This window comes from Ammodytes marinus (genome assembly GCF_949987685.1).
Source record: "Ammodytes marinus genome assembly, chromosome: 20".
NCBI lineage: Eukaryota > Metazoa > Chordata > Actinopteri > Uranoscopiformes > Ammodytidae > Ammodytes > Ammodytes marinus.
In genome coordinates this window covers 14,951,546-14,965,528 of record NC_137224.1, presented here as the reverse complement: position 1 = coordinate 14,965,528, position 13,983 = coordinate 14,951,546, and the positions used below count along the sequence as shown (strand labels likewise).

Genomic DNA, 13,983 nt, shown 5'->3' with positions numbered 1-13,983 from the left:
CGCGCTCGCGCCGCTGCTCAGGGCTTGAGAACATTGAGACCAGCAGAGATGTGTGATATCCGTCCGCGTACTGCGTATCAAAATGTCCATATAAACGTACGAATGCGATGTTATTATATTTTATTTATACAGCTGTATGCAAAACAGCTATAAAATTGATGTTTAGTTTTGTGCAAACATATTTTACTGATCAAAAGGTGTTATTCTAGTACCCAGCGGAAGGATACACAGTCGTCGCCAGTGGATGTAAGACCATCGAAAACGATGGTCTTCTTGTGGCTTTTCACAGAGAGGGTACATATGGCGTTAACTGCGCATGTCTGCAGCAGGTAGAATATATCCATGGAAGAACTAGTTGGAAGAGCCTTTTCTTGAAAGGCATTTTGTTTATTATTACATCATTGCGTAGAATGTGCATATGCCTGTTGCTTATTACATTTGCTAAATCACAACATTCAAGCCAGGAAAAAATGCAATAGGAGACTAAGCCATGTAGGCTCTAGAATATTTAGGCTAATTCTACATGCTTGGCTTTAAGTTGTTTATTGTTTATTTTGATTTGGTTTATAAGTCAAATGTATATAATGGCCATATTTAGCAAACATTTAGGCCTACTAATCTTTTTTAGATTATTTATAAACTATAGGCTTTAGAACAACTTGGGTTGCCAGGTTGTGAACAAATAATGTTTTATCCTCCTTATTAATGAAGGTAAGTTCGTCTAATTGTTTTTTTAAATTAATCAGATATCAAATTATGACTATAATCAAGCAATCACAAGTCCTTATATGCACATATTCTCACAAGCAAATTAGTCTGTAGTTATAAGCGTCAGCAAGCCATTTATAGTAGTAGGCTATTTTGTTTCAAAGGCTATCAATCCCTCTATAAAGGTTGTATTCCGAAGGTCAGATACAGAGGCATGTTTCATAACCAAAATATCTTAATATTACCAGATAATAATCGGTGTATGATGAATAATGGATGGCTGATCGCGAGATGGAATGACACTGAAACAGAATCAAGTTAATGTATTCATTGTTTTAATTCATTTATTCTCACTGATGCATGCATTGTTTGTTTTTACCACAAGATGGCAGCCCAGTGAAGGAGACAGTAAACTGTACACTGTGTTCTCTAAAATGTTCTGCACTTACAGAAAAAACATGCTTAAAGCCCACCTTGTATGGATAATAAAACAATTATTATTCAGAAGATACAATGTTATCCCTTGAACTGAGCTCAACATTGCAACATTGTTCCTTGTGAGCCAGATTCTGGAATAGGCAATATTTCAATGTTTTTTTCAATTATTTTGTATATATACATGTATATGTATTGGCCAAATAAACTATACAGATTGATCAGATTAGTAAGAAAACATCATTTTTGCAGTATTTTTTGTTCTTACAGTAACTCTTATTTAAGCAATATGAGAAAATATTTGAGAGGATGGGTGCCAAAAGGAATTCTACAATGGCTGTTGGGATTCTCGTTGATCCCCTAGACAGCGATTTTCTCTTCTCTCTTGCAGTGAGTTGGCAAGTCTTATGGGCAAATCGGTCATTGTGTAAAATCAGTCTGAGTGTATGACCTTTCATTGTCATTTTAAAGACTGCTCCCAAGTCTTAAGGTCAACATATAGGCTAACTGTGTAACTGTCATTCACAGGTCTATGGTCCACAAATGAAAGCTTATGCGGCTATACAAGGCTTGAGATTTTTTTTCTTCTTCTTCATAATGCTTGTTCTAATAGCTTTGGAAATAAAATAAAAAGTCTGGTTGAAAGACGGCCATTATTTATCTTGCCTGATCCATCTCCCGCCCGCTTGCTTTGCTAATGGGTTTTAATTCACAATTCTCTCCTTCACAGCCTCCTCCTTCCATTGAGTGAGTGAACCCACTGGCAAAAAGACTGGCAGAATGAGATATTCCTTTCAGTGAATGTCGTATGTAATGTACGAGTTAATTTGACATATACTATGACATAATCATTCTCTTTCAGGCTCCCTGCTCCATAAGTAATAATGATCTGCTAAAGGATGTTTGTCTCAGGCTTATTGCACTGTCCTATTCATTTCATTAGCAGGCTTTTTTTTCTGACAGGGCCTTTATCCTGAGAGAGGGGAGAGTGGAGGATGACACACTGGTTCGCAGGCTTTTCCAAAACCACTCATCTTTCCATTAGATTTGTGCTCTCTCAGTGCACTGACGCGGCCGATGATGCCTACTCATGATGAAGCCGGATCATCCCTGCAATATTTCTTCATATTAAAAAGAAGTGCACTTTCTTTGAGACTTGAGTCTGAATGATAAACAGTACCCTGGAAATCTATTCATGCATCCAAAGCTGGCATGCACATTCACTCATTCCTTTTTTTGTCAATGCACTCCCATGGTCTGCTAAATGGGAAAACATGGTCTTTTTGTGAACCAAGCAGAAGGACAGTTGTGTCAAAGACCTGGCTGTGTGAATATGGTTGTTATAGGAAGTCTTAATTGAATAATGACTGGGTTGTCCCTAGTGTACTCAAAGTGAAAAAAATACATTCTCCAGAAATAACTTCTTAATCAGCTGGAGTTAACATTGAACTGGCATGTATCTTTTGTTGGGTTTTTTTCACAGTGAAAACTCACAATAGGTGTGATGTCAGAGTAGAACCGTCTGGCTGTAACCAACAGATGTAGAGTCTGTCCCCGATGATGGTAATTGGTTTTGCACATGGCTTTTGCAAAGTTACCAATCCTACTAATTAATAAATGTTCCAGCTGACAAAAAAGCATACTATTCATGTATTTTGTCTTTTGAAGATGTATTTAATCCAGATTTCTGTACAATTGCGTAGAAGTTGTCATGCTGTCTGAGTTATTGGCAGTTCCACCAAAGAGACACTTCCCCTCTGAAAGTCTCACATGGTTTCAAAAGATTGTTTAAGGCCCAAAGAGGTGAAATCATCCAACAGTTCACATTCTCTCCTGCCATATGAATCATCTCAGGACCTATCAGATGTATTTCATGACCTTTTGGATGGGGCCCAACCCCTGTGTTGGGAAGAAGGGACCCAAAACGACCTAGGTGCATGCACAGTAGTTGTTCTACAATGCTTCTTTTGCTATCAAACAAAATTGTCGTATTTGTACATTTACTAAAATGAAGGCCCTAAATACTGCTTCCACCAATTATAATTTTTTGGAACTGAGGAAATCATTACAGTGTGCTGATGCGATTCATTGACGTGTTTGTCTGAAGCGGCTTGTAATATTGGTGGCCTTTTAAAAAGTTACAACTCTGCACGTTATAACTCGAATAACAGCATTTTTATTGATGTCTTTCTTTGATTTAGTATTTTGAGCAAATGAGAATCCCCAGAACTGAGTTCCTTGCTGTTTTCAAAGCCCCCAAAAAACATCATGTCACAATGTGTACCGAGTGACTTAAACCAGACTGCTTTCACTGTCATCAGCGGGGTATCAAAACAAAAGCCCTGATTGGCTGTGGGATTTGGAGCATGGTTGGATGCCATGTACAAAGCACAGTGGTATGTCTTCCAGTCTGCACACCAGGCTGTATTGACCTTTCACAGCCAGCCAGGCAACTCTTGCTAATTGTTTACCACCCCCATCCTGTTTCATTTCTTGGTTTAAAGAAGACACTCGCCTGCATTTGGAATGATTGATCATGTTTTTTGAAGACAGGGAAATAGCATACGAGAGGCTAGAAAAGTTTGGTATTTGCTTGTACCAATGACAGTGGAAATGAGTCCCTATTTAAACATCAGACTAGCTGGAATAATTTTAGCAGCATTTTTCTTTCTCCCAGTGAGATACATACGATAGAAACATTGGAGGCAGTTAAATGGATCATTTCTTTTCGGTGAGAGCTGGGGCTTGATTAGGAGATGTTTTTCTCATTCAAAATAAATTACTTTGTTTTCTCTTATATTATACTAAAAACAGTTGCATGGATCAACATATAGTTTTCGATATTTTGGTGGGAAAGTTTTCAGTGGGAACATTGAGAAATACTGATTTGACTTTGGTATTTCAATGTTGAAAGCATGGCCCTGACATTATATTTCAATGCATTAAAACACGTTGATTTGTCGTGTATGACTCAATGGTGAAATAGACACGTGTTTGCTCTCTGTACAGCAATTAGGCTGGAGGGATAGCCTTACAATCAGAAACAAACATAAGTGACATTTTAAATAGGGACATCAAATGATCTGCCCCCCCCCCCCCCCCCCCCCCCCCCCCCCGATCAGCTTAATTGTTTCCAGATAATCAACTCTCTATTAAAAACTTTCCAAATAAACCTAGAAACAAAAACGTTTGACCCAGCTGAGTGGTGACGTCAGCCTACTACAACCAATCCGGGAGCTTCTACGGACACCTTTTTGGGTAATCCTATTTCTTTAGAGGAGCTGTCCGATCAGCACCACCACTATGCGCTCTGTTTGTGCCAGGAATAGTCCAGTTGACACAAGCCACATTAACGGGGCTTATAGGGACCGAGTCCGCCTTGATCGGATTTGCTGCTCAGAATTTTCTTGATTTGGTGGTAAGGCATGGCGTTACTTTGTAGAAGTAGGGCTAGTAATACGTGATGTTTCTTCGGGGTTGACTTTATTTGTAAAACACTTTTACGCGCTAAACTTGAGAGTGGACTTCGTTAGAGTGTGTTAAGGGGTTAGTTTTCGTCCTTTGATTTTTCCTTTGACTTCCTTCAATGACAAACGCCACCGGCATGTTTTCACTCTTGTGCGGAGTGTTGTGTTTTTGCGCGCTGGGCTGCGGTCAGCTAGCGAGCGGCCAGCCGGACGATGGAAAGCGCTATATCTGCCGGACGGTGCCCCTCAGCGGCGATGCCAGCTGCCCCGTGACACTGTTGCCCGAGCTTAACGCCGGGAGCCAGGAGGAGGAACTCAGAAACACCGTCATGCAGCTACGAGAGACGATCTTACAGCAGAAAGAAAACATCTCCAAACAGCAAGGCACCATCAATGAGCTGACGACCAAACTGTCTCTCTGCGCCTCGGCCAGCGACGACAGGAGATACGACAAGGCGGGTTCATGGGGCAAGGAAAAGCAAAACACAATGGGGGACGTTCCCAGAGATCCAAACGACAGCATCGACAGTCTTGGAAAAATAATGCAAGGGCTTAAGGACCGGCTAGAGAACTTGGAGGTAAGTCCGAACCAATTGCGCAAAAGCAATCACCCTGTGCCAAAGCCATGCGTAAAAGCAGAGTTTGGTTACGAGCACGAACTTATAGGTTTGTGACACATTGCCAGCAATAGAATAGCACTTCTGAGAAACGTAGGGAAGGTATGGTGGAGATCAAACGGGGATTGGTTGTTTAAGTCTTCCTATTACGCAGGACTAATTACATTTGTGCTAGTCTTTTATTTATTTTTATTTTATTTACATATTTATTTATTTCAGGGACAAGACATATTAATGAACATATACATGTAAATGACTGTTACAGTCTATAGTAAAGATTATAGCAATATTGTCATATATAGAGACTTTGACCCTTTGCAGGTTGATGTTAAGAACCTTATACTGTACATTAATGCCACTACACACACCATAAAGACAGTTCAAAGTAATGGCATAGTGCACTAGTTCAAAAAGACTTAAAAACAGTTGCCACATAAGCTGAAAACCAATTCACAATAGCCTACCCACAATACAGTTTAAAAAAAAATGTTTAAGACAATGATGCTCAAGACAACACGGTGGGGTGCTACATTACTAAAGTGACTAATAGTGCCAACCTGACCAGCACCAGTTTCAAAAAGTCTGAAATGTCTTTTCACGTTTTAAAGGTGTGATTGGCTCTGAATATTTATTTCTAAAGCCACAGACTATGCCTCTCATGCATTAAAATGACATAAAAGGCACCTGCTGGAGCTTCTTTACTGCCAAAAAAGTCATCTAACCAACTATAATTGTCGAAATGAACTCATCAAGTAAGACGATTAGAAAACTGATCAAAACCTTTTAGTTATTTTCAATTCTGAAACTCTATCTAGCTATAGGCCTGTCAATCAATCAATGAGGTGACGCAAGGCATCACTTTCATTGTTTCTGATTATCTCTAGTCTGTGAACTTCCTGCTCAAGTGAACTGTCCCCTGAACCATCTTTTTTTCCGCTCCAGCAACAACAGCTGCGGGCTAACGCGTCCGGCACCTCGTTCCCCAGCGAGCTGCGCACCCTGCTGCAGCGGCGCCTCGGGGAGCTGGAGAAACAGCTCCTGAAGAAGGTCAGCACGCTGGAGGAGGAGAAGAGCATGCTGTCCAACGCCACCGCCGCATACAGGCTGAAGACAGAGAGCACGCTCAACGCACTGGTGGATAGGATCAGCGAACTGGAGAAAGGTATAATGCATTCAAGGAAATAAGAGGAAATATTGTGTGAGAGCAGGCGGGGGGGGGGGGGCGGATAAGGAGGGAGAAAGTGGGAAAGCGTCCCACAGGGCCAAGCCAATAGAGGGAGGGGGAGGGGGGGGGCATGGTCTTTGGAGGCCAAGAACCTAACTAAGCTCAACGTTATTGAGTCCAAGCACCTTATTTATGGTTTCTTGACTTAAATGTATCCTATATCATATTTAAAACCTAAAAATAGTAATTGTCCCTTTTTTTCTTCTTCTAACCTTTGGGTGCGACGTCAAGAGATCCACCAAACAAGCGCTCTATCGCTAAGTATGTGCATCTGGTGCCTTGCTTTAATAAGTAAAGACAAAAAACCCCATATGCTTCACATCTACATTTGACTTCTATCTTTACTATTAAGGCAGCGTTTTTCCATCCATCATGTAGCCCCCTTCACAGAGTTTGTCTCCCTCAAAATACATGTATGTAGTTATGTGCAAGTGGGCGCACGCACTCGCATTGATACGAGTTAAGCATTAGTAAAGGGGGTCCACTGACTGGAAATTTTTCAGGGGGCCGGACATTTTTGTGGGTGGATTAGGTGACTCAACTTGATGTGGACAAATGAATGAGGTTAAGTGACAGCCAGCACATACAGCACATTAGTGGAGAGGAAAATGGTGCTGCACAGAAGGAAAACACACTCAAGAGTACATAAAACGTTTGGAACTATACTGCATTTCCACTACGCTAATGGAGAGACACAGAGGAAGGCTCTCAGGGGATACAAATGTTGAGAGGACATGGTGAATCAGACACAGTGAAAAAAGACTCATAAAAGTGACCTTGGATGAGGCTGTTCGGTGGCACAAATGTTTGTGTAATAATCATAGAGCAAGGTGATGCTGTTGTTTCCTCACACTCATACTCAGCCAGAGAGTTTAAGGAATGGCATAACCAACCTTTGCTCTCTCTCTCTCTCTCTCTCTCTCTCTCTCTCTCTCTCTCTCTCTCTCTCTCTCTCTCTCATTATTATCAAAGGTGGAGGAGACTTCAAGTCCCCAGAGCAGTTCAAGCTGTCCCTCCCGCAGCGGACCAACTACTTGTACGGCCGCATGACCAAGAGCCTGCCAGAGATGTACGCCTTCACACTCTGCATGTGGATCAAGTCCAGTGCCAGTCCTGGCATAGGGACGCCTTTCTCTTATGGCGTGCCGGGACAAGCCAATGAGATAGTGCTGATTGAATGGGGCAATAACCCGATAGAGTTGCTCATCAATGACAAGGCAAGTTAAACTGCTTTGATCAAATTATTAGAAAATGTAAGTGAAATTCACAAAATGTTGGTCTCTCTAGGGGAGACCGGGGTAAGTAGGCACACTTTTTACTCTAGTGAGAATTCCTCATCACCTAAACATCTTTCAATTGTCATTCCTACATTAAATTGAAGCTTAAGGTGTTGGCTTGAAATGTGAACCCCTCACTTTTTCTAACGTATTGTAATAAAGAAGAAATGTACCATCAAAGACACTCTAACACATTGTGACAACCAACCCCATCAAGGGGTCGGTTGTCACACACTATGGGGTTGTTTGTCACAATGTTATCTTAATGGGAAAAATCTTAAAAAGAAGGCAAGAAAGCAGAACTAAATTTGAAAGTTTAATTTCATTGTCAAGTTGAAAAATAGGCCTACATAACTGTATGCATCTTAACACAAAATGAGCAAGGAATAAACAAAAACGAAATCCATATTAAGACCAACCTACTGTATGTAACAACATAAAGAACAAAACAAATAGGTCTAACAATAATAGCCTACTCAACTAGGATACACACATTCACTATCTGAGTTACAGTGATGGCAAATGTAGGGTCTGCTCACTAACTAAGCAGAGATTGTGTGCCCACTGGTTGCACATACAACACTTCTCCCTTACCGCCTCTGAACGGGTGCTGGAGAGAACGTTTCCATACAAACCAAACACAAACTATCCTCTTCATCTGATGAAGATTCCTCCTCCTGTCTCTTTCTCTTCTGTTTCTTCTTCCCCCGCTGGGGTGGAGTGCAGTGGGGTGCATTAGCCTTGGCAACTGGTCTAGTTTGGGATGCACTGGGTCGTTTTGACTTTGTTGCCCTTTTTCTCTTTTGCATGCAAGCTGCCTTTCCTGCTCTATTCTCTCCTTCTCTGGGGTGTCAGTGAGGATACAGCTTGACATTTTCTTTTGTTATTGGGTTCCTTTCCTGGCTGCACCCTTTGGATAACATGTGACAACCAACCCCCCAAAAAATGTGACGACCAACCCCAACTGGAATTTCTTGTTAGCATCACGGCCAACAACCATCTGACAACTAATTAGCTTGCTAAAAACAATCTAAACCACTTGTTACCCTTCACACTTGTTTAGGGTAACAAGTGTTTTGTTATAAACCCATTGTGTAAAAGCCTAGAAGAAAAATACTGAGGAGCTAAATATTTTCAATTTGACATGAAAAACACTAACAGTCCTCTCACCTCAAATTCAGCAGTCTAACTCCAAGGAAGACTATGTAGGTGACCTCTGATCACAGTTGTGGATATTTACATACCAAAATTTAACAGACAGCAACTTCTGGTTCCGAGATATAAAGATTGTGACAACCTACCCGTGTGACATATTAGCCCGTTCTCCCCTACTTGGGCTTTGTGCTAAAAAGATGATACAGCAATAAAGCAGGATATTTTTTTTGTGATATCTGTATCGATTTCCAGGTTCAAAAATCGATATTTTGGAAGACAAAAAAAGCGTTTTATACAGGTTGAGTCTTAAATGGGTTGTAAACAAGAACCTCTGCTCCTGTAGATGTCGCGGTAACGCCAGTTGCCTCAATTTGCCTCGTGCCATTCCCTGTGTTGTGGCAGAGTGAAAGCTGGAAGTAGCATGGCCGACACGGATGACAAAATTGGAGCGTCCCTTTCCAAATACAAAGCCGAACATCACAATAAATTGCATTATGCATTGTATTGCAATGTATTGTGATATATCATAGATGTATCAAGATGATGAGAATCAGAATTTCTGGTTCTGATTCTGGAAGCTCCAATCCGACCCTTCTGGTTCAAAGTCCAAGTTAACCTCACCATCTAGTCTAGTCTCTTGCAACTACAACAGTTTTCATTCAGAAACCTTTACTATGCATGTGATTCTACTTGAGCATAGCCCAACTAAGTACGTTGAATTTTGATCACAGGTTGCCCAGTTGCCCTTGGAGGTACGAGATGGAAGGTGGCACCACATCTGCATCTCCTGGACCACACGGGACGGCCAATGGGATGCTTACCAGGACGGTGCCAAGCTGGGAACTGGGGACAACCTGGCAGCCTGGCACCCCATCAAACCCGGGGGAGTCATCATCCTGGGGCAAGAGCAGGTAAAGAAGACCCCAAACCTCTAAGAGGAAAATGACTGATCAGACGTATGCCTGTATTTAGATGTAGACTTCCCTCGCACTTTTGTCATGCTATAAAACAAGACCTGTAGTTTCATCACAAATGACTTTTCTTCCATACAAAGTGACAATGTTCTTTCCTTTATTATTGCACCGAACAGACAGTGAAGAACGCTAACAATATGCCATCGACCATGTAGTGCAGCATCTTCACATTATCCAAAGCGCAATGACAAGTCGTTCTACTCATAAGCAGTGTTATTAATGGACCACCACGTTTGAGGCAGCAGTAATGAGACGATGGCAGGTTATCATGGCAAAACAATTAACAAGGCAACAGCAAACCTGTCACGTTCCATCCATGCTGAGGTCTCCCTGCGGACCAATTAAGAATGACAGAGTGTGGACAAATGAGATGCGTCATTCTACTAAGTTTTGTGGAAATCAAAGCTGTCTTTATTTGGCATTTTCCAACTGCCTGACAGTGAAGTATGAAAAAGCATCATTCGGTAAATTCAAATTCAATTTGGTTGTGGTTCAATCCAATGATACATGGTGTTTTAGCCGTGCCAAAATGAGGCTGACATTTGTGGTTTTAAAGTTAAATATTTCAACAACCCTTTGGATTGATTGTCACAAAATTTGGTCCAGTAATTCATTTTCCCCACAGGATCAAACTGGTGATACCTGACTTTTTGTGTAGCTCCAAGTAACGTCAGGTCAAAATTGTAATCCTTGTGCTCTGTGTGCATGTAAGTGTGCTGTTGTTATCATGTACCTCCTGTACAGCCTAACAGAGCTGCTAGCATGACTGTACAATAGTAGCTGTGTTAGCATGGTAAAATCTAGTAAAAGCTGTTGTTGAAGATGTCATGAAGGGTCACTAAGAATTGAAAGTCCAACTGTACATACTACTCTCGGCAACCTATGTATTATACTACACAGAGAGAGTATATAGGCTACTGTATGGCATGGCCTGGTGTTCAGACAATTAAACAAGTATTGAAGTCAGCTTGATAGCATTTTGAAAATGATGAAAGACATTTTATTTCCATAAGTATAATCAAAATCTAGTAATCTCAGATATTTACAGACATTCACACATATGTAGGCACCACTTCAGGTGCTTCAGCAGAACAAGGCGATTAGACACATTAAAGCTAACAGTTGAATTACTATCCATCCTTTCAAGGGCTCTGGTCCATTCATATTCCATCCCCATCCTCAGGAAGATAATCACCTTTGGTTCTGTTGTTGTTGTTGTTGTTAATGCTGTTTAAATGTACATCCTGCTGTCTATGGCCCTTGCAGGACGTGGTGGGCGGGCGCTTTGATGCCGGCCAGGCCTTCGTGGGCGAGCTGAGTCAGGTGAACATTTGGGATCGCGTTCTGAAGCCGGTGGAGGTCCAGGCAATGGCTAACTGCAGCACTTACACCCCCGGGAATGTGATCTCTTGGCTGGCGAGCAATGTTGAAGTGTTTGGGAGGGGAGCGTTCAAGCGGCCCTTGGAGATGTGTCAGGAGCGACTGCCCAACGCTTAAACTCTCAGCCCATCTGCCTCTCTATTCATTACCTGGTGTTTCCATCCATTCAGCATTTCCTTTTTTTATAATCTGCTCTTACAGTAAGGCAGTTCATGGACTTTATCTTACACACTGAGGTGTTTTTCTTTTTCTTTTTTCACACTTGTGGCATTCATTCTGACAATCAGATCAGCAGCATTGAATGTGTGAACCCACCAAAGTTCAAATGGTGACGCATTGGCTGAACAACATCATTGACTGGTGGCTGTTTCATGAGCTATGTACCAACTTTTCTTTCTTTACTACGATATAGGTACTTAAATCCTTCATTGCACCAAATGTAAAAGCTCTCCTTGGATGTATTGGGGCTAACATATACTGTACTCTACACCCAACCTCCCTAGATGGTCTCCCACACACCCCTCCATCCACACTCAAAAGCTTTAAAGTAGTGAAAATCCACTTTAGTCCGGCACAGACGCGCGCACTGCTACTACTACAAATACACCGCTAGTCCAGACTACCTGACAGTTACTATCAGCTGACATGTGAGTTGGTGTTGCGTGCTGTGTGGGAGTAAGTCGCAGGAAAGATTAAAGGTCTGGCTAATGTTATGTCTATTCCTTAGCTTGGGAATTGGCTTAGGGCCGGCAGCAATCAAACCCCTGATCCTTACACGTTCAGACATTTTAGGGGAACCTACCGGGGAAATAGTCCAATTCGGTGTATATGTTATGTTGTACCGGCTGCTAGTAGGAGCATGCGCACAATTGACATATTTCTCTGTTAGAAATTGTGATGTCGATTTAGTTTACTTTCTAAACCCATCGGCTCTTGGTAGCTTTATTCTTGGCATGCATTACTGATACCAGTGATACCAGTGAATCTATCACAGTGCTTTTCTTCTTCGCCTTTTCCATTCAAGCTAAACCTGTTTAAATGGTGAATCATGCTGAAAATATAATCATAGCTTCAATGTTGTGAAATATTTTTACTAATGTTGTTGCAGTGGATCGCCTAATTGAGCATTCAAGAGAAAATCTAGCAGATAAGACATATCGACAAGCTCAAAAAATGTATTTTTGAATGTATTTGTATGTGGACCATTTGTATGTGTACAGTGTAATTTTCCATTATTTGAGTGTCTCTGTCCAGATTATTTTATTTATGTAATCTCTGTTTATAGCACATGAATAAGATATGATCCATCTTGTCTTGTGGCCTTTCTAATGGAGACTTAAGTGCCATTAAATGTTTTCTAAATGTTGGAAATAATGTACTTGCCAATCAATGAAAATGTGGAAAATAAAGAAACTCACTGCTGCAAAATGTATTGACAAGGGATTTCTTTCTGTCTGTACATTTAGCCTCTGTGGTAGTGTTTGTTTAAGCATATGGCCAGGTTTAAAATCCCCTTGTTAGCGGGTAACTGTCAGGCTGGTAAGGTGACACACAACTGACACAAGTGGCTAATTACACAGGCTGAACAGGATCTTTAGACTCGGAACGCTTGGCTAAAGACAACAACAGGTGTCCTGGGTGGCATTAGTGACACTTAGCAGATGAGAGAGGCCAGAAAGGTCATGGGGTAGTAGCGTCACAGACACTCTACCTCAGACAAAGTAGCTCCTTCCGACCGCACCTCTCTGAATGTCATGTCATTTTCACATAGGATGTTTGTTACAGCCTTCAATGTGGGGCTATGATAAAATGATAAAAGTCTCCAGCTGGCTATTCAAAGTTTGATTCAATCAATAGTGATCATGAAAATATAAGGGCTAGTCTGCATCTGCTCATGCATGCTGTGTAAGTGGATAACTATAAGGTTGGCTAGTTGACGATCCATCCATCCATCCATTCAAGGTGTGCTTGACAAGGAGGTGGCTCTTAACCCTTTAACTGCCGGCTCAACCGTTTGGTAGAGCACATTTTGAGTCACTATATTTTATTGAGGGGGGTGCTCAATTTAACTAAACCTAATTGGGCCATCTCTACCATTCGGCTAACGTATGTTATCCTAAAAAAAAACACTAGATGTCACTTTGTCTTTAAATGGTATGCCTCTTAGGTCCCCTAAAACCTGAAAATCGTAAACAGGAAAATCACTCCAAACATGTTGACAGTTTTTGAGTGAAATTTTTAAAGGTAAGTATATTTTTTCAACAAGTCATATTGTCCAACGCCCTAATGAACAGAATTATGTAAATTGATACCACAAAAAAGACTTAATTAAAGTGTAATCATTTTTTTAAAACTACCTCAACCAAACGGTTGATTTAGCACTTTATGGTTAATGTAGAAAAGTGCATCTAATGACATTATAATTTAATATGTGCAATACAAATCAATACTTCTGATCATTCATTGCTGTAAATATGAAACATGTAATGCTATTTCATTATAAATATGCTAAAATAATTTCTTATTTACGTCGTTTTTGTCACTTTCTGAGATTTTTTCCAAATTCAGCCATTTATACGTTGCCCATCCACTTATCCAGGGTTGGGTCGGTGGGCCAATGGCTCCATCGGACCTCAAATTTCCCTTTCCTTAGCCACCTTAACCAGTTCTAACTTGGGGATCCTGAGGTGTTCACAGGCAAGCTTAGAGATGTAATCTCGCAATCTAGTCCTGGGTCTTGGTCGT

At 41.1% G+C, this 13,983-nt stretch overlaps 1 protein-coding gene across 1 annotated transcript; it reads left to right on the top strand.

Annotated features, from left to right (window-relative positions):
• Positions 1-4,747: 4,747 nt before the first annotated feature.
• nptx2b (neuronal pentraxin IIb) lies at positions 4,748-11,355 on the top strand (the record flags this gene model as incomplete). The annotated part of the gene is made up of 5 exons (XM_080049272.1): positions 4,748-5,188; positions 6,170-6,389; positions 7,425-7,669; positions 9,616-9,795; positions 11,125-11,355. The coding sequence occupies 5 exons, from the start codon at positions 4,748-4,750 to the stop codon at positions 11,353-11,355; spliced, it is 1,317 nt and encodes a 438-aa protein (XP_079905398.1).
• Between the last annotated feature and the right edge of the window lie 2,628 nt (positions 11,356-13,983).